This window comes from Schistocerca serialis, chromosome 7, assembly GCF_023864345.2.
Source record: "Schistocerca serialis cubense isolate TAMUIC-IGC-003099 chromosome 7, iqSchSeri2.2, whole genome shotgun sequence".
NCBI classification, from domain to species: domain Eukaryota; kingdom Metazoa; phylum Arthropoda; class Insecta; order Orthoptera; family Acrididae; genus Schistocerca; species Schistocerca serialis.
Genome location: NC_064644.1, coordinates 344927455 through 344946574, shown reverse-complemented (window position 1 = coordinate 344946574; position 19120 = coordinate 344927455). Strand labels below are relative to the sequence as shown.

Genomic DNA, 19120 nt, shown 5'->3' with positions numbered 1-19120 from the left:
CAGATGGTCATCTGCCTCTGCTAGCCGGCGTGGGAACCTGCCGCTCGCTCCTTACTGCAGAGCAGGTTCATTCAGTTCACGTATGTGAAATAGCAAAACTGAAAACGAAGTAAGATGCGCTCTTATCTGCAGATATTGGTTACTTTACAATAAGAAGCCAGAATGCACGTACACATGCTTGTTTTCGATGAAATCACGTGACTTTTCTTCAATTTATGTAGGCTGCAATGCTCAACAGGAAGGAATCTCTCGATTTATCGTAACAAAGTTAGGCAATTCAGAAATATACAGGGTGATCAAAAAGTCAGTATAAATTTGAGAACTTAATAAACCACGGAATAAGGTAGATAGAGAGGTAAAAATTGACACACATCCTTGGAATGACAAGGGGTTTTATTAGAACAAAAAAAAGTTTACAAAATGTCCGACAGATGGCGCTGGACAGCAAAACGTCAGTAACTGCTACCATGACGGGTGAGAGGTACGCCGATATGTTACAGAATCGCATCGTCCCCAGCCTGGCTGATAAACACCTGCTGGAACGTACGATGTTTATGCAGGATGGCGCTCCACCCCATATTGCTAGACACGTGAAAGATCTCTTGTGCGCGTCATTTGGTGATAATCGTGTGCTCAGCCACCACTTTCGTCATGCTTGGCCTCCCAGGTCCCCAGACCTCAGTCCGTGCCGTTATTGGCTTTGATGTTACCTGAAGTCGCAAGTGTATCGTGACCGACCGACATCTCTAGGGATGCTGAAAGACAACATCCGACGCCAATGCCTCACCATAACTCCCGACATGCTTTACAGAGCTGTTCAGAACATTATTCCTCGACTACAGCTATTGTTGAGGAATGATGGTGGACATATTGAGGATTTTCTGTAAAGAACATCATTTTTCTTTTGTCTTACTTTGTTATGCTAATTGTTGCTATTCTGATCAGATGAAGCGCCATCTGTCGGACATTTTTGAACTTTTCTATTTTTTTTTGTTCTAATAAAGCCCCATGTCATTCCAAGCATGTGTGTCAATTTGTCCCTCTCTATCTACATTATTCCGTGATTTACTCAGTTTTCAAATTTGTACTGACTTTTTGATAACCTGGTACAGTGATCGGTACCTTGCTGCCGTGTACTGCAGTTAAGTATAAGCAGCCAGGGGCTAGCGGCGCAGCGGGACTGACCGTTGTGGACGAGAAGCGTGGAGTCGCGCGCGAGGGCGAGCTCGGAGTCGGTCAGCGTAGCGTCGGACGCATTCTCGGAGGTGGGCGTGTCCGAGAGTCCGCCGCCCCCACCGCCCCCGCCGCCACCGGCCGCCGCGCCGCCGCCGGCCTGTATCTGCGCGTACTGCTGCTGTTGCTGCTGCTGGTGGTGCAGGTGCTGCAGCTGGTGCTGGTACTGCGGCTGGACGGCGTGCCCGTACAGCTGGTGGTGGTGGAGGTCGCGGTCGCGGTCGCGCTCGCGGTGGTGGTGGGCGGGGTGCCGCAGCGAGCGGTAGTCCGGCGCCGCCACCGACGCCGCGCCCGGCTCGCCTTCCGAGCCGCTCAGGCTGTACGCCGGGTACAGCCGGCCCTTCCCTGTGGACAGAGAGGCCGCCGTTTCAGTCTCGAGTCGACACGGAGCGCAGCTGTGGGGAATGGATCGAGGGAACCTCGGAATGTGGACAGCTATTCGAAACTTGCTCCGCATGTATGCAAGTGAAGCACTTTCTTTTATTGGTTTTGGAAACATACGTTACACAGGGACATTTTTTATATATTCGCCGCCTCACCAAAAAATGGTCCGCCCCCGGTAGCTGAGTGGTCAGCGGACAGTCTGTCAATCCTAAGGCCCCGGGTTCGATTCCCGGCTGGGTCGGAGATGTTCTCCGGGCTGGGTGTTGTGTTGTCCTAATCATCATCATTTCATCCCCATCGACGCGCAAGTCGCCGAAGTGGCGTCAAATCGAAAGACTTGCACCAGGCGAGCGGTCTACCCGACGGAAGGCCCTCGTCACACGCCATTACATTACCAAAAAATGGAAGCACCCAGAAGATCTGATGTGATATAAATGTAACTTCGTACACCAGGCATTGGCGACTTTCGGTGGCCAGCAGGCCTGGCTACCTCGTCATGTGGCATGACAGCAGCGCTCCTGGTGTTTAAAATCGAAATTATAACGTCTGATGTTAATATTTGTGTGTTAACGTAACTGTATGAATGGCACTCCTTTCCCGAGACATCACACCAACAAATTATGCCTGAAAACACGCGTTTTTGAGAGTACAGTCATTTTATATTAATCCAGAAATCAAGAACTACTGAGAACAAAGTGAAATTCGACTGCATCTTAAATGGATACAGCTATGAACCTTGTGAAGAGTCGATAGGAGTGCCTTCCTAGCAACGCCGCTGCTGATCGGTAGTATAAACACTGCTTTATGGCACTCGTACTTTTTAATTGCAAACAAAAATCGTCCCAAATTCGTAACGATTGCGTGGCATACGCTACAGTTTATTATCCGAATTGGAGAGTAATATTTTAATTTGATCTTTCCTCAGTTGTCCTGTAAGTTTTTTGAAAAACGTGTTGTGTAGGAAAGTGGCTTTTCATAATATATTCCATCACAACAGATGGTGATCCCGTACACCACCAGCAAACGTACTTGTCTTTCCACATGGCAAAGAAATAATTCTCCGTACATTTCTCCTCGAATTGGCGACATTTAGAATGTACTTTTCTCTTCGTAGTGTCAGACATTTTGCAAATAAACCCAGTAGAGATGCACGGGAACACTCGCACGAAATTAAGAAGCAACCAGCGCAGAACTTTACAAGTCAACCAACAACAGAAATCTATGCTGCCATGTTTGCGATCTATGAATGTGTAGCACTAACGTAGGCAGTAAGCAGTACAGAAAATAATGTGTATGTCGTCAGCACTGATCCAGCGATCCACAGGCTAAAATTCTTCTCCCCGCAGCCCTGCGAGGTAGTGAAGTATTTCCAGCAGTCTCCATACGCATATGGACCGTAACCTCGCGCTCATACTGGAAACGTGTTTCTCTTTGTGTTCAAATCCAGCGGTGGTGAAATTGTCATGCGTATGTGGACAGTAAACAAACCAGAGACGTGCCGTGCGTCAGCGGAACTGTCTTAAATGCTTCCATCCAGAGTACATAACGAGCGCCTCATTCTCTGTCCCAAGGATTTCTCTCGCGGGAGGGGTTGAAACCAATCGCGCGCAGGAGTCGACCCGTGGACCACCGGTTGCCCACCCGAGTCGTATACGTGCACACCATTGGTGTGTATGTAAATGATAACAGTTGCATTTCTCTATGATAGATAGAAATTACCCCTGAGTACGTCAGCGTTGTTCATGATTAGTGTCGTTACCAAGCCTGTTAGGGTACATGAAGCGCGTGAACACCGCTAGATGTAGAATGATCACAGTGAAGGACACAGTGATGCCACGTACTCGTGTGAAACATCGTTATTAGCGTCTGACAGTGATTGAAATGGGCATCATTGTGGGTCCCCATTAGTGCCGATTGGTTGAATCGTATGATATTCGATTTGTAGGGAGTCTGGATGCCACTGTGGCCCGATGTTGGCATGCGTGAGAATGTGAGGGCAGGTATACCTCTTGCGAAGCTTCTGTCAGACCAGCACAAGAGAAGATGGCCGTGTGTGTACCAAGCACACTGTAGATCCTTCATATATGCGTCTGCCATCTGAGAACAAGTAATGGACTCCCTGCAACATTGTGTCATATCACACCGTTGGTCGGTTAGAAGCACCCAGACCAGGGAATTAACGTTCCATGCGCATACTGCTGTTAACGTCAAAACAGATACAGAAACGGCTACTTTTTAGAATGCCGCCATGACTGGCAAGTATGGACCGTTGATAAATGGCGTCTCATTGTGCTTAGTGATGAATCGTGTTTCTGGACTACGACGGACGACCAGGATGAGCTCCCATTGTTCCTATATTTTGGAGAGGCGCAGAGAAGTTGCGTAATGGTGTGGGTAGTCATTGAATGTGAATTCAATTCACGGCTGGTAGTGATTGAGGGAATGTGACGGAGTACCGTACGTCATGGACATTAGCTTGCTTATGTGTTAACCCTCATGTGACAGTATCGTGATGTCATTTTTCAACAGGACAATGCTGACCCACACATGGTATGCCTCTTTACTAACTGTCTGCGTGATTTGGAGATATTACCATGGCCAGCCTGTTGTCCCAGTGTGCGATATTCAGGATATCGAGCAAACAACAAAATACAAAAATGAACATTATGCGCACCTCCACGTGGCGGGACACGGGCAACGGTGTGTGACCAGATGTGGGCGCCGGGTTGAGCTGCTACTCTGATCCACTCGAGTCCCATACACCGCTCATAGCTGCCAAGAGGCAATAAATGATCCACAGTAAGCAAGCAGGCTGTGGGTCGGTACAAGTAGGCAGGAAGTGAAAAAAAAAACTACGAGTTACAACTGTTGAGGGCCAGCTTGCCTCAGTAGAGGATAGAGCGGCTTCATGAAACCCTCCCAACCGAATCAATGCGTGGGTCCAGGCTAGAGGGGATCTAACGTCACAATGATAAGGGGACTCGTACTGCCAAGGTCTTGGTAAGTTCGACCTGATTTTATACTCACTGAAATAACATACATACCCTCTCAGCCCGGGAATATTCATTTCGTTTCGTCCTTCTCTTCTAGGTGCTTCAATGTTTTTCTTTCAGGTAGCGAAATAGCGAAATTTTTTTTTCGTTCTAAAGTGCTTGTTAAGAGGCTAAATCATACGTGACTGAGTCAGGAAATGGACACTGTGTGATGTGCTGAAAGAAGTAAGTCTTATGGTGCCATTGCACAAGTTAACATTGTGTCAGGGAGACTTGGAAATTCTTGAGATGAAAACCAAAGAACGTCGCAGGACTAAAGGCGAGAGGAAATAAGACAGAGACAGACAAGAAGGAGTAGAACTAGAGTCTAAGATCAAGGAAACGTGGAGAGACAACACGAGACGACAGACCACTCATACGACAACATTGAACGATTCGGTGGGTATGTATAGGACGAAAATAACAGATAAAAGAGTATAGTCGTGTCCTAGTAAAGTAGTTATCGATAAACCAGCTGTAAACCGTAAAGAAGACGTAAAGTACGATAATTTACTAATCAGTTTGGACGGTTGACAGAAATCTCTTGAGGCCCTAAAGGGATGTGGGTAAGCAGTGTGTCCCTCTCTGGCCTGACACTCCACGTATGCCCCAGCAAACAAACTGTTATATCAATCTTTTGTTCTGAAAGTCGTTAGTCGCCTGAAAAATAATTTTATGTAGTATCACAGCAAGGCATAGGATATTTGGAGAGCGAAGAGCCAGTACAGGGTAGTTCGCAGGTTACAAGTTTCTTGTGCTGATTCCATGATGTGGCACTCAGACGTGTGACACTTGATCAAAATATTCTGAGTTAACAATCAGGATACGAAAACAATGTACCACTGCAGTGCTACATTTCTAATTGGGATTAAGAAAATGGAAAATCAGATAGATATTTTATGATTATTATTATGTTATTAGAAATCATGTATTAGATATCATTAGATAAAGTAGATGCTCCAGGAAAGCAGTGATGGACGACTTGGTTAACTGGAGCAATTCAGCTGCGTCTGCTCTGGAAGTAGGCATCTGTATCTGCTGGTATCAGGAAGCATTACAAGCGTAATTAGAAACTTTAAGTAGTTCTAATGTTATATAAGCAATTTATAATGCACATATTGAAGTATATCAGTGATATATTACGATGCAATATGTATCAACAGAGGCTGTATTACGAAGTTACATACCTCAATTTTTACGTAGCAGTTAGACACGACGGCAAATCTATAAAATGACTTCCACGTTTTATTTAAATTAGATTATTTTCAATTAACCCTAATATTGTTTATGGATTACTTATTTCTCCTTTAATGTGGCAAGAGAATTATCGACCACAGTCCAGTTCTGTAAGACTTCCTCTTCTTTCTGTCGAGTGCATTGCCTGACCATTCTAAATACACGTTCATCCCAGCTGTTATCCCGGTTTTGCTTCTCCGTCTAATTCTGGGTCTTCCTGTTCCTCTTGTTCCATCTTTCACGTTAGAGAATGCTGTTTTACGTAGCCTATTCCCTGACACTCTTGCTAAGTAGCCAACCCCGATCAATCATCTTTTCTTTAGCACGTTGACGACGTTATCATGGGTGACCGCAGAAACTTATGTTTGAAGGGGTCAAATTTTAAAATTCCTTTTCTAATATCAGAGTACTTCAGAAAAAACTGTTGATTATTAACAAAAATGTCCAGAAAAAATGCCACTGATTAATACTTCTCAAAGTGAAGGCACAAGAAATGAACTTTAAAAACACTTATTCAACTGACACCAGTTAGAATCCTGTTTGACTACAGAATTTCATATATCTGATTATGTAAATGGATTTTATTGCATTATTTTCAAGCCTTCTGTTTTTTAAAGCTGACTGGCATTGTTGAAAATTCATACAAAAATTTGGAAAGCAACATTTTTAAAGTTATTTGGGTAAATTTGCAGGCGAGCATTCAATAAGATGAATGTGGGAAACTTCCCCAAACAAACTGCCAGACACAACTGATATTTAAGGGCCTAGGATTGAGCCAAGGTGAGTCTTATCTCCCCTCCTCCCTGCTTGATACATTATTGTGCAATCATGGCAACTCGAATGGTGAATACGTAATTCCGTGACTGCCTGTTGTGTTGAACTGCACCAATGACATTTGAGAAAATCCCATTTCTTGAGGAGGCTATCATTTCTACTTTGATTTTTTTACACTTTTTCCCGCTCTGAGATTAAAGTACTGTGGCCTCAGCGAATCGTGACGGTTCTTCTTTTACCACAAGGAAATCGTGAACTATTATTGCGACTAAACGGTGCAATATCAGAAGGGATTGTTCTTGTGGGAATTGATGGTCCCTTTCCGGAAATCATAGGGTCTTTAAGGGGAAGGGACAGAGATTATTTGAAAAATGTCATATTACCGCCATGAGCTGCTGGTAAAATACTTTGTTTATACAAGCAGTTTCAGTCGTCTGACCATCATCTTTGACCCAAACATGAATATAAATGTAGGTAACCAATACCTGAATTACAGTAGAATAGATATGCGCAAGAGATATTCGTTGCACACGTATAAAAAACTGATACCCTAAATGGTTACTTATTGTGCAATAAAACAGCGTAAAACATTTTGAGGTAAACTGTAAGCTTTGTTCATGGCTTGTACTATCTTTGCTTCGGACAAATTCCTCTTAAGTATTTTTGCGTTTCACTACTAATCGTTATACTAGCGTATAATTCAAGAAATATTTTTCCTCTTATGTGGCGCCAGAACAATTAGATGATCAAATCTGGAATTTAATTTGACTGTAATATTCTATGAGATGAAGTGAAGAAAACCTTGAAGCATTTGTCTTTCTTTTTTCAGCACACGAAGGTCTTATCCTACCAATACTTTTTCCGTGAATGTATGAATGCACATGTTCGTGTACTACTATATATTTATGTCGTTACGAAACTACCAAACCATGAAGTCTGCCCTCGGTCCGCAAGTCATCTTCTGTTCTATGCTACCGCTAGAGGCGAGCTTGTTTAATCTGTTCCCGACAAGGGCAATCTCTGAAGTATACGACCGGCAACCTGGTGACGAGGATGGGCTACCTCCAAGCTGAGGCTCTTCTCTGAAGTCAGTGTTTTTCTTCTCCAGGGATGCAGGCAAATACTACAGTCGGTTTGCATAAAAACACATTGTAACGTAGACCGTAGCTCCGAGAACACGGAATTCTAATCACAACAAGGGAACAAAACAGAGCACTACTATGTTTTGGTAACTGATCCTGTTAGTCGTTCTCCTGTTGTCACTTTCGTATTGGCACAGAGCGTATATTCTAGGACGCGGTGCACGACAGAGTGCGCTCGTGGAAAACACGGTCAGATGTAGCTGTGCTCATCGGTCGCGGAACGGAAATCAATTGAGGCCAGTAGGTATAGTGTTGCATATCGCTTCACTCTGTGTATGCTAACTAGACCGTACTATATGCAGAATAGTCAGAATTGCGGTGGCGGTCCACCTCAATTTGCAGAATGCAGTCTGACACAGGGAAACTCATTTCGCGAATTGAATGGTTGGCTACGATAGCAGCGGGGCGACGGTCGGCTACTGCCTGCCCCATCAGCTACTAATTGAAACCTGAAAACTGACAATATCGTAAGCGCTGCACTCATCTCTTGGTTGTGTGGAAGAGTATGCTCAACGTTTTTCGCCTTCCCTCGTTACAAAGTGCGTTTCATCCTGCAGTCTGGGCTAACCGTTGATGCACTGTCAAAAGCTGGCATTTTTATAGATCAGGTATCGCAAATAGTTTTTAACAACAAAACATGCAAACAAGTCTGTTAGATGCAGAAATGAATCCCAGCTTAAATTAAACACGAAATAAAAGAAAGTGAACAGAGAGTATGACATTCAGGCAGTGAGTGAATTTCAAATAATCACAATGTCGTGAATTGAAAAACTGCATGATATGAATTCTGAAATATGGGAATTTAGATTATACAAGTAATTTAGATTTAGAATTTAGATTGTACAAGTCAGTATTCGTTTTAATGATCAGCGACAGTCCAGAAACTTTGTGCTGTCATCAACAGAAAGATGAACATTGAATTCTGAAAAAGGCTCGAAACTGTAACATGCAAGTGAGGTTAATAATAAACATGTACAGTGTTTCTGTGTGTGCCTCTATAAGAGATGAGCATAGACGAGACGAAACTAGCTTTTGGCCCGCATTTCGTGGTCGTGCGGTAGCGTTCTCGCTTCCCACTCTCGGGTTCCCGGGTTCGATTCCCGGCGGGGTCAGGGATTTTCTCTGCCTCGTGATGGCTGGGTGTTGTGTGATGTCCTTAGGTTAGTTAGGTTTAAGTAGTTCTAAGTTCTAGGGGACTGATGACCTAAGATGTTAAGTCCCATAGTGCTCAGAGCCAGCCAACTAGCTTTGGCTTGGTATACAATAATGTAAAGAAGATCTTACCGAACCTAACATTCCGGAAGATACGTACTTAATAAAAGTACTGAATCATTATAGCTCATAGGTGCTATAACGTATTTTGACATAAAATAAGAACAGGCTTCGTAACAGGTGGTTTTGAGTTCCAATAATTTAGTTTCCAAACAAGGCTCCTTCGAAATGAAACGTGACATGGTGTGCTAAACATCGGTTTAAATGTTTCAATTTTTGGCCGAAATGTGTGTTTATCCGAGACGATGAGACTTATTTAAAAACAACATAAACGGAAGAATGAAGCGTTAACTTTGGATTAGTATTATAGTAGAGGTGTTTGCGTTTTATCAACAAACATTCTCTTTGTGAAGTTGCAATTAATCGTTCTTACTCTCAGATAGTATTGCGAGAGAAATTATACAAGGGGACTTCCATAATTAAGTTCTTTTTCTTAAATCTTTATGTTTGATTCCCCCTCTGAGGAAAACAAAGTCATTTTCAGACAGTAGTTGTAGTTTGTTCTGTGATGTCACAATTTATTTAGGGGAGTTTCGGTGCTTATTTAATTTCAATGGGTTTTGTTGTAAACGGGTGAGGGTAAAACCTCCCAATCGAAAAATCTCGGGTGCGATTATGTACGATCTTACAGTGCCTGTGTCGTTAATAAGTATGACGCAATTTTCATTTGGGCACTGCGGCCACTGCAGCCATTAGGAAATAAATGGAATGCATTTGTGCCTGCGAATATGGACAACCATCAATTGTATAAAGGAATGACGACAGTGAAAATTTGTACCGAACTGGGACTCGATCCCAGATTTTCCGCTTGTCGCGAGCGGTCGCCTCACCATTATGGTACCCGAGCACATTTCACGGTCAGACCCAAACTTCAGGGCCCAATGAGATATACGGGCCCTGCAACGAAGTTGTGACGTCACACTAGTAGGCTTAACCGCCACACCTCGCGAACGCTGGGCTCCGTGCAGGGCCCATGGAAAATCAATAAAGGTCTTAATATTATCGTGTGTTATCGAGAGCTTGTTTGTGTGTTTGAAGTATTTAAAAACACAGTGAAGAATTATTAAAAGAATATGAAATAGTTACTCGTTCCCTCCTGAGACTCGTAAGCCCTACTGTGCCACGTGCTACGACTTACACGCCACGGCCTGTCTTTCTCGTGGGCCACGCCCAATTTTCATATGTCGTCAAAAAAATATGTCTGTAACTCGGGTAGCCTAATGGTACGGCGACCGCTCGTGATAAGCGGGAAATCAGGGTTCGATTGCCGGTCCGGCACAAATATTCATTGTCGTCATTCCATTATACAGGTGACAATTGTCCACGTTCGTAACTGCGAATGCATTTCATGTATCAGGTGAGATTAGTTGCCTGATGTTATGGCGTTTGTTTCTCTTTGTTATCATTGATGTACTAGAAATTTCGCCCATGTGATATTTTAGTCTCATTCTATGGACATTACCTGAAGACGATAGCTTGATCAGTTATCTGGTATATCCAGCTATTGAATCATCCCGGGTCCGTGTGGGTAGCTTTGATCTACGGATGGTCTCGCTGATTTCGTCATAATCTAGAGGCATGTGGTGAAGTAAGTCTGATATGGTTCAAAAATGGTTCAAATGGCTCTGAGCACTATGGGACTCAACTGCTGAGGTCATTAGTCCCCTAGAACTTAGAACTAATTAAACCTAAATAACCTAAGGACATCAGAAACATCCATGCCCGAGGCAGGATTCGAACCTGCGACCGTAGCGGTCTTGCGGTTCCAGAGTCTGATATGGCTTCTAGAATGATGCAGTGAGGAAAATAGTTGTTGGACTTTGGAAACATGAACGTTGTACGATCATGTTGTACATAGAGGATTTTCCGTGATTCCGTCGTGAATTAGCTTGTTAAGTAAGAATCTGGCGCATTGTTCTTTGACTCGCTCGAGTATACCTGTGGTGTTGATTGTTTCGTTACACATTATTATGTCAGGCGAAGTAATGTCTATTGATTGCTGCACTAGACTTCAAAGCGACAGAGATACACGAAACTGTTTTTCAACACAGTCGCCAGGTGTCTCTAAACAACGGTCGAGACTTTCCATTTGTCTCTCAATTTCTCGACGATGGAAATCCGATCCTAGGAAATGGAGTCAATCAAGAACCACTGTGCGAACGTCCACATTGTCGGATAACTTGAGAGAGTCCGGCGTTTTAGTTCCTCGACTGTCGTCTGAGGTCAACGTCGATGGCGGTTTTGAAGCAATTGTTGGCATCATTTTGCTACGGCTGGATAGGACACTGCATTTGGTCCATACTAAACTAAACTCCGTTCTAACAGCTCTCGGAAGACCCTAATGGTACTGACCGATTGCCGTGTCTTCATCTGTCTATAGACAACACGGAATGCGGATATGGTGGGGCGTGTGGTCAGCACACAGCTCTCCCTGCCGATAGAAGTTTTCGTTGGGCAATAGTCTTCCTTTTTGGATAACATAGTGTGCATACACTGCCCGTCAAAAAACTTCCGAGACTGGTTTTATACCTGTTGTACAAGCGACGTCACCGAAGTATCGTAAGTGAGCAGTGTTAAGTAGTATTCATTCAGCCGTAGTGTACCAGCATTGTGCCACGAATCACAATGAAGCAATACCCCTAAATTAAGTGACCAAGACGTTCTCCATAAATTGTTGAAGAAGGAAAAAGAGTGTGTAAAATTAGTCTCACCCACCTTAGCTTCCGAACAAAAACAAAGACGCCTGTACGCCTGAAGCTATTTGACCGAAATACAAAACGCAGATTATTCTTTTCTGGAAGAAATCATTGCGGTTGACGAGACTTAATGCTACGATGAGGCGCAGAATGGATCTCTGATAGTTCCCCAAGACCGGAGAAGGTGCGAATTTGAAGTATGAGTAAAAAACATCCCAAAGAAGGACTTTTCAGCCGGTTTCACATGAATGTATGAACGTTCTCTGCACAGTACTCAGCTGAGGGGAGACTATGCAGAACGTCTGAAGCATTAAAACCGCCACCTTTTCTCTGTATTTCATTACTTCAGTTTCGAAATTTGTTGGACTGACAGTGTGTGTGTGTGTGTGTGTGTGTGTGTGTGTGTGTGTGTGTGTGTGTATGTGTGTGTGTGTGTGTGAATGCTTTTCTGTGGAAATACTCAGTTATAAAGTTGCGTAAGTAGCGTCGCTGCTATTTTTCGGCGCTACCAAGTGAAATAGCGCTGCCGCAGCTGTCGCAAGCGGGCCACGGATGCCAGTGAGCGCGGAGCGGACCGAAACGCCCTTGCAGCAATATCACGAGCCGGTTTCCACATTGCAGACCAGGGGCCATCGCTCACAATGCCGACGACGCAGCAGAATGGTGGGCTGGCCACGGCAGCTGCAGGTCCGTTGTTACACCTTCTGACCACCGCCTTGTTATGATGTACGAGGGGCCTTCAAGAAGTAATGTAACAAGTTTTTTCTCGGTCGATTAGGCTGAAAAACGCGGAATTTGCTGTGAGACATCGTGGAATATTCTCTTTCCAGCCCCTATATTTTCACGAAGTTCCGACAGGTACACGTAGCCTTAAAAATGGCGTCTGTAATTGAGGGGCGTTCCAAGAAGAGAGCCGTCATTGAGTTCCTATTGGCGGAAAACTAGGGCATCGCATATATTCATAGGAGCTTACAGAATGTCTACGGGGGACTGTCAGTGAACAAAAGCGCAGTGAGTCGTTGGGCGAGGCGTGTGTCACCGTCGCATTAAGCTCGTGCAAACCTGTCCGATATCCAGTGTGGCGGCCGGCCGCACGCAGATGTGACTTGTGACTCCCACAAAGTTGAAAGGTGCGGACACTCTTCTTCGAGGTGATCGACGAACCACAATCGAACACCTCGCTCCCCAACTGGACGTCCCTGTTTGAAGCGATAATACACTCGTCCACCAGTTTGGCTGCTCAAAGGTGTGTATCCGCAGGGTTCCTCGTTGCCTAACATAAGACTTCCATCTGATTCGCACAGGCCGGAATGGCCAAGCGGTTCTAGGCGCTACAGTCCGGAACCTCGCGACCGCTACGGCTGCAGGTTCGAATCCTGCCTCGGGCATGGATGTGTGTGATGTCCTTAGGTTAGTTAGGTTTAAGTAATTCTAAGTTCTAGGGGACTGATGACCTCAGCAGTTAAGTCCCATAGAGCCCAGAGCCATTTGAGCCATCTGATTCGCCCAATGAAGGATTCACTTCGCGGGGAACAGTAAGCAGAAGATGGGGAGGTTGTTGATACAACAAGATGTTGGCTCCAACGTCTATCATTATAGTGGTACCACGTGAGGATCTAGGCATTTCTACTAAGTGGCGTAAGGCCGTCGCATTGACCGGAGATTATTTTGAAAATTGGCTTTTGTACCCACAAGAGTGGGCAATAATATGGTGTACTGAAATCCTGAACAAAACCAACGTGCTTTCAGAAAAAAAACATGTTGCATGACTTATTCAGTGCCCATCGTACGTGGCTAGAAGCAGCGCCTCGACACTAGTGTGCACCCAACTTCTATTATCATTCGCAGTGTGACAGTACTAACTAGGACGGGAAGGTCACACCAGGTGACGCGGAAACATGGTTTTGGAAGCTGCCACCATGAGTCTTGGGCTTTATCAGAGAGCCGTCTACTACTTTAAAGGTGTAAGTCCACTCCTGTGGAGATTGCGCCTTACTTCTGGAGAAGCACCTCGGGATCACCACATTCCTAGCTGGAGTTCTGCCTTTGAGGACAGACGATCATGACCGGGACGGTGCAGCCGCCAAGCCGCCTGTATTTATGCACGCAGGCTGACGCTGAGCACCTCCATTCACAAGGGCGGACACCACTGCTGGGGCTGACTTCCACTACAAGAACCACAGTGTGTTCCCGTGTTTGCAAGCGCGCCCTGCCCTGCATTGTAGAGTCGCGCCGAGACGTTGCACAGGCTGCTGACATCAAGCTAGCCATTCCATCAGCAGCCACCAGCCTCGCTGCTGTTGACACACGCCAAGGGGGCGTGACTACTACGGAACGACAATATGAGCGACGTAGCTTATTTTCTAACAAAATTTGTAACCGTTAATGCTGCTTTCTTGAGCCACATCAGTCAGTACCTTGACGTCAGTCCACCGTGTCATCTCAAACCCTGTAGAGACAGTAAAGACACGATTCTGAGAAGAAGGTTAAAGTGTGCTGGTAGCAAACAGGAATGAGAAGTAAGCTTACCCGGAAAAAAATTAGCCACCCAAATGCGCAAGCACAGATAAATCGTTAAGTCTTAACAGATGGCACAGCAATCGAGTCACGTACTAAACCGGATGGGCACTGCTTGTACGTGAGCACAAGGCACCAGCGAACACTGTTTCATGTGGGCATTGTATGTAAACATGGGAAAATGTGAGTACGTGAGAGAGTGGCAAAAAGGGGCAACCGTGTTTAACTTATCTGTGACAATATGGTGTGTGGAGTTGCTGATTTTTTTTCGCGGCGGACTGTTCAACGCGTCTACAAGCAGTGCTGTATCACACGTGGCCACGAAACACGACGTCAGAATTGTTGTCGGAACAAAAGATCCTGACTGAGAGAGACCTGAGACGCGTTTGACAGCTTGAGAATCAAAATCGCTTCCACACCCGACAAGAATTGCTGCAGCAAGTGAATGAAGGTCTGTCTCCACCTGTTACCGACTGAACATTGCAGCGAAGCTGCGAGCAGTGAATATTTGGAATCTGTCAACTCCCAAGAGGCCTAAGCTCACCAAGGCACATAACGCTGCGCGTCTTCAGCTGTCCAAAAATCATAGAACGTGAACAGTAGCTGACTGGCGAAACGTAGTACAGTCTGGCGAATCACGTTCTTGCCTATATTCAAACGACGCACGTCGTCGATTACACCGGAGGCCAAACGTAGCTTTGCGTGCTGAATATGTGCAAGGTCAGATTCAAACCGGAAGTGGGTCTGTGATGTTTCATCGGTGTTCTTTAACAGGCACTAGATGTGCCCGGCCACCCTCTGATGTGACTTAGTTATTTAAAGAAAAGTGAAAGCACACGTTTCTAATGTGCATGGGAATTCGTCCTAATCCCTTCTCCCCCCTGTCTCTTTCCATCTCCTCCCCTTTCTTTGCCCATCTCCTCTTCCTTCTCCCCTCTCTGTCCGTCATCTCCCCCCCTTTCTTCATCGTCTCCTCTCTCCCTCTCTCCATATCCTCCTGCCCCCTCTTCTCTGTTCATTTACTTCCCGTTTTCAGTCTCCACTTTTCCCGCCCCTCTGTCCATCTCCTCTTCCCCCCCCCCCCCCCTCTCTGACAGTGAGCCTTGTTTATTGTTACAGGGAAATTCAGCTTCTGTAGTGCTACTCTAATCGTAAATCCATTATGCCATGGATACAACGTCCGCTGTTTGCTAATAAGGTTTCACTATATGTAGTAGCTGTACAAGAAACAACTTCTGGGCTTGTTCCTGACATGAATACCGGACCATCCTACTGCTTACAGTGCGCTGCGACAGTCACACAGCCTACAATATACAAGAAACACACGGCATGTCGCAGAGGAACTTTCATTCATCAGAGCCATCTACAATGGCAACGATGCGTTTTCGGACACGTGTTCATGGACCTTTCACCTCCATTTCCAGTCAGGAATTCATCCGTGCAGTTTTACAGTTTTATTAATGTTCATCCTGTTTAGATACTGTAAGTGTCCCCTAATGGCAAATTTCCGAAAGTTTTTCACCGAATGCTTTGAAATGTGTGCTTTCACAACGTTGAGTTGGAATACGTGTGGGTTGCTGCATACCTATTTTTAAATATACACTACTGGCCACTAAACTTGCTTCACAAAGAAGAAATGCAGATGATAAACGGATATTCATTCGCATTGGACAAATATATTATACTAGAACTGACATGTGATTACATTTTCACGCAATTTGGGTGCATAGATCCTGAGAAATAAGTACTCAGAACAACCACCTCTGGCCGTAATAACGGCCTTGATATGCCTGGGCATTGAGTCAAACAGAGCTTGGATGGCGTCTACAGGTACAGCTGCCCATGCAGCTTCAACACGATACCACAATTCATCAAGAGTAGTGATTGGCGTTTTGTGATGAGCCAGTTGCTCGGCCACCATTTACCAGACGTTCTCAATTGGTGAGAGATCTGGAGAATGTACTGGACAGGGCAGCAGTCGAACATTTTCTGTATCCAGAAAGGCCCGTACAGGACCTGCAACACGCGGTCGTGCATTATCCTGCTGAAATGTAGGGTTTCGCAGGGATCGAATGAAGGGTAGAGCCACGGGTTGTAACACATCTGAAATGTAACGTCCACTGTTCAAAGTACCGTCAATGCGAACGAGAGGTGACCGAGACGTGTAACCCATGGCACCCCATGCCATCACGCCGGATGATTCGCAGTAGGGCGATGACGAATACACGCTTCCAATGTGCGTTCACCTCATTGTCGCCAAACATGGATGCGACCATCACGATGCTGTAAACAGAACCTGGATTCATCCGAAAAAATGACGTTTTGCCATTCGTGAACCCAGGTTCGTCGTTGAGTACACCATCGCAGGCGCTCCTGTCTGCGATGCAGCGTCAAGGGTAACCGCAGCCATGGTCTCCGAGCTGATAGTCCATGCTGCTGCAAACGTCGTCGAACTGTTCGTGCAATGGTTGTTGTCTTGCAAACGTCCCCATCTGTTGACTCAGGAATCGAGACGTGGCTGCACGATCCGTTACAGCCATGCGGATAAAATGCTTGGTCGTTGGGATCCAGCACGGCGTTCCGTATTACCCTCCTGAACCCACCGAGTCCATATTCTGCTAACAGTCATTGGATTTCGACCAACGCGAGCAGCAATGTCGGAAACGTGATGGTACGCATTTCTCCTCCTTACGCGAGGCTTCACAACAACGTTTCACCAGGCAACGCCGGTCAACTGCTGTTTGTGTATGAGAAATCGGTTGGAAACTTTCCTCATGTCAGCATGTTGTAGGTGTCGCAACCGGCGCCAACCTTGTGTGAAAGCTCTGAAAAGCTAATCATTTGGATAACACAGAATCTTCTTCCTGTCGGTTAAATTTCGCGTCTGTAGCACATCTTCGTGGTGTAGCAATTTTAATGGCCAGTAGTGTATGTTTTAATATACAGTTTTTTTATAAAGTTAATAATGGAAAAACGTTGATACGTGAACACTAACATGAACGAGGACAATTATTTACGCATTCTGATTGATCAGGCGTTGCCTTTCAGTCAATATCTGGTTGATGAGTATGCTATTGATACCCCTATTTTTCAAAACTGCAACAGCAGGGGTCATCGGACAGGAAGAGTATGTGAATATGTGACTCGTTTTCTGAACGCTCAGCCGGCCGGAGTGGCCGAGCGGTTCTAGGCGCTACAATCCGGAACCGCGCTGCTGCTACGGTCGCAGGTTCGAATCCTGCCTCGGGCATGGATGTGTGTGATGTCCTTAGGTTAGTTAGGTTTACGTAGTTCTAAGTTCTAGGGGACTGATGACCTTAGAAGTTAAGTCCCATAGTGCTCAGAGCCATCTTCTGAACGCTCCTCCAGCTTAGTACAATTGGACCGGCCTGCAAATTCACCTGATTTGAACGCCATAGAAAACGTGGAACAGCGGGTGAAACACCAACACGAGCATCTCCGCAAGTTGTTGATACAGTGCGATCAGATCGTCAGCGAATGCGTCAACCAGACAGCGACGTTCCCGCACAAGCATGTGGAGTCAATTCGTAATCGAATCCTAGTGCTTACCAAGCCTAGGGGCGGAATTACACGGTATTAAATGATGCTTGTGATGATTTCATCCAGAAAGGAAGTTCCTTGAAGGTTGTTCGATAGAGAGTGGAGGAGGTGAAAAATCTGAGGGCACAAGCAAGGTGACCAAGGTGGGTCCAGAACGACTTCCCAACCCAACCCCTGTATAGTGTTTCTTGTCAGTCTTGCAGAATGCGGGTGGGCGTTATCGTGGAATAGCATCACTTCACGCAGTCTTGTCTGCAAAATGTCTCAGTGGTTGACAATAACTGCCAGCAGTGATGGTTACACCTCGGGGATGCATCCCCAGTACACGCCATCGTCGCTGTCCCATCAGATGCATAACACTATGTTTTGTCAGTGAACGCAGGTCTTTGTATGGGGAGCTGTTGCTTTATTTGGTCTCAGCCGTTCCTTTCTTTTCTTCATTTTAGCATAAAGACACCATTTCTCGTCACCACTAGCGACACAGTATAGGAATCGTTGGTATTGTTCATGAACTAGTTGACGATGAGCAAGCAGAGATGTACACTTACCCGCCGTTTTTTGTGGCTTTGGCTTAGAGCATACGTACCCAAACTCCCGATGTTTTAACCTTCTTCATGCAAAATTCGCACGATGGTGGAATGATCTCAGTTCATAACTTTTGCCAATCCTCGAATACGCTGACGTGGATTATTCTGGATTAATGCGCTTAAGCGACCTTCATCAAACCCCGAAGTTGCTGAACGCGGAAAGTCACTAATGTCGAAACGATCCTCCTTAAAAGAAGAAAACAATTTTCTTTCCTTCTCCGTCTATCCGCATTATTCCCACACACGGCGTAAATGTTTCTGGCTGCCTCCGCTGCTGTCACACATCTACTGAACTCAAACAGGAGAGTATGTCGGAAATGTTCCGATTTCTCCACTTGGCATTTTGTCCGGCTAGTTTATTTAACGGTTACGAGAATATGAAAACATACAGCAAGTGCAGTGGCAGTAACAAGAGTAGCAGTTTGAGCGGGGCAGCTAAGAGGGCGCTGTGAAACGGCCCTTAACGAGCTGACGACGAGCAGCGAACTCGCAGCCCGGCGTGCGCAAACAGCGGCGACCACGCGCATCGCGGTTCACGTGGACACAGGGGCGGCGCAGTACCGGAGCCGGCCGCACCGCAGCGTAATCTGCAGGCGGGAGGCCGCTTGCGCAGTACTTTGCGGCAATTACCGTAACGCGGCTGCGGCCGCGGCTGCCGGCGCACGTTTAATTAATCTGCAGCGCGC

The 19120-nt window shown here is 45.7% G+C and overlaps 1 protein-coding gene across 1 annotated transcript in view; it reads right to left on the bottom strand.

The window, feature by feature from the left end:
- LOC126413073 (uncharacterized) overlaps positions 1-19120 on the bottom strand; it is a 524918-nt gene that overhangs the window by 424304 nt on the left and 81494 nt on the right. The window contains exon 2 of the mRNA XM_050082969.1: positions 1186-1578. Coding sequence (XP_049938926.1) covers positions 1186-1578 — 393 coding nt within the window. The remainder of the gene's footprint in view (positions 1-1185; positions 1579-19120) is intronic.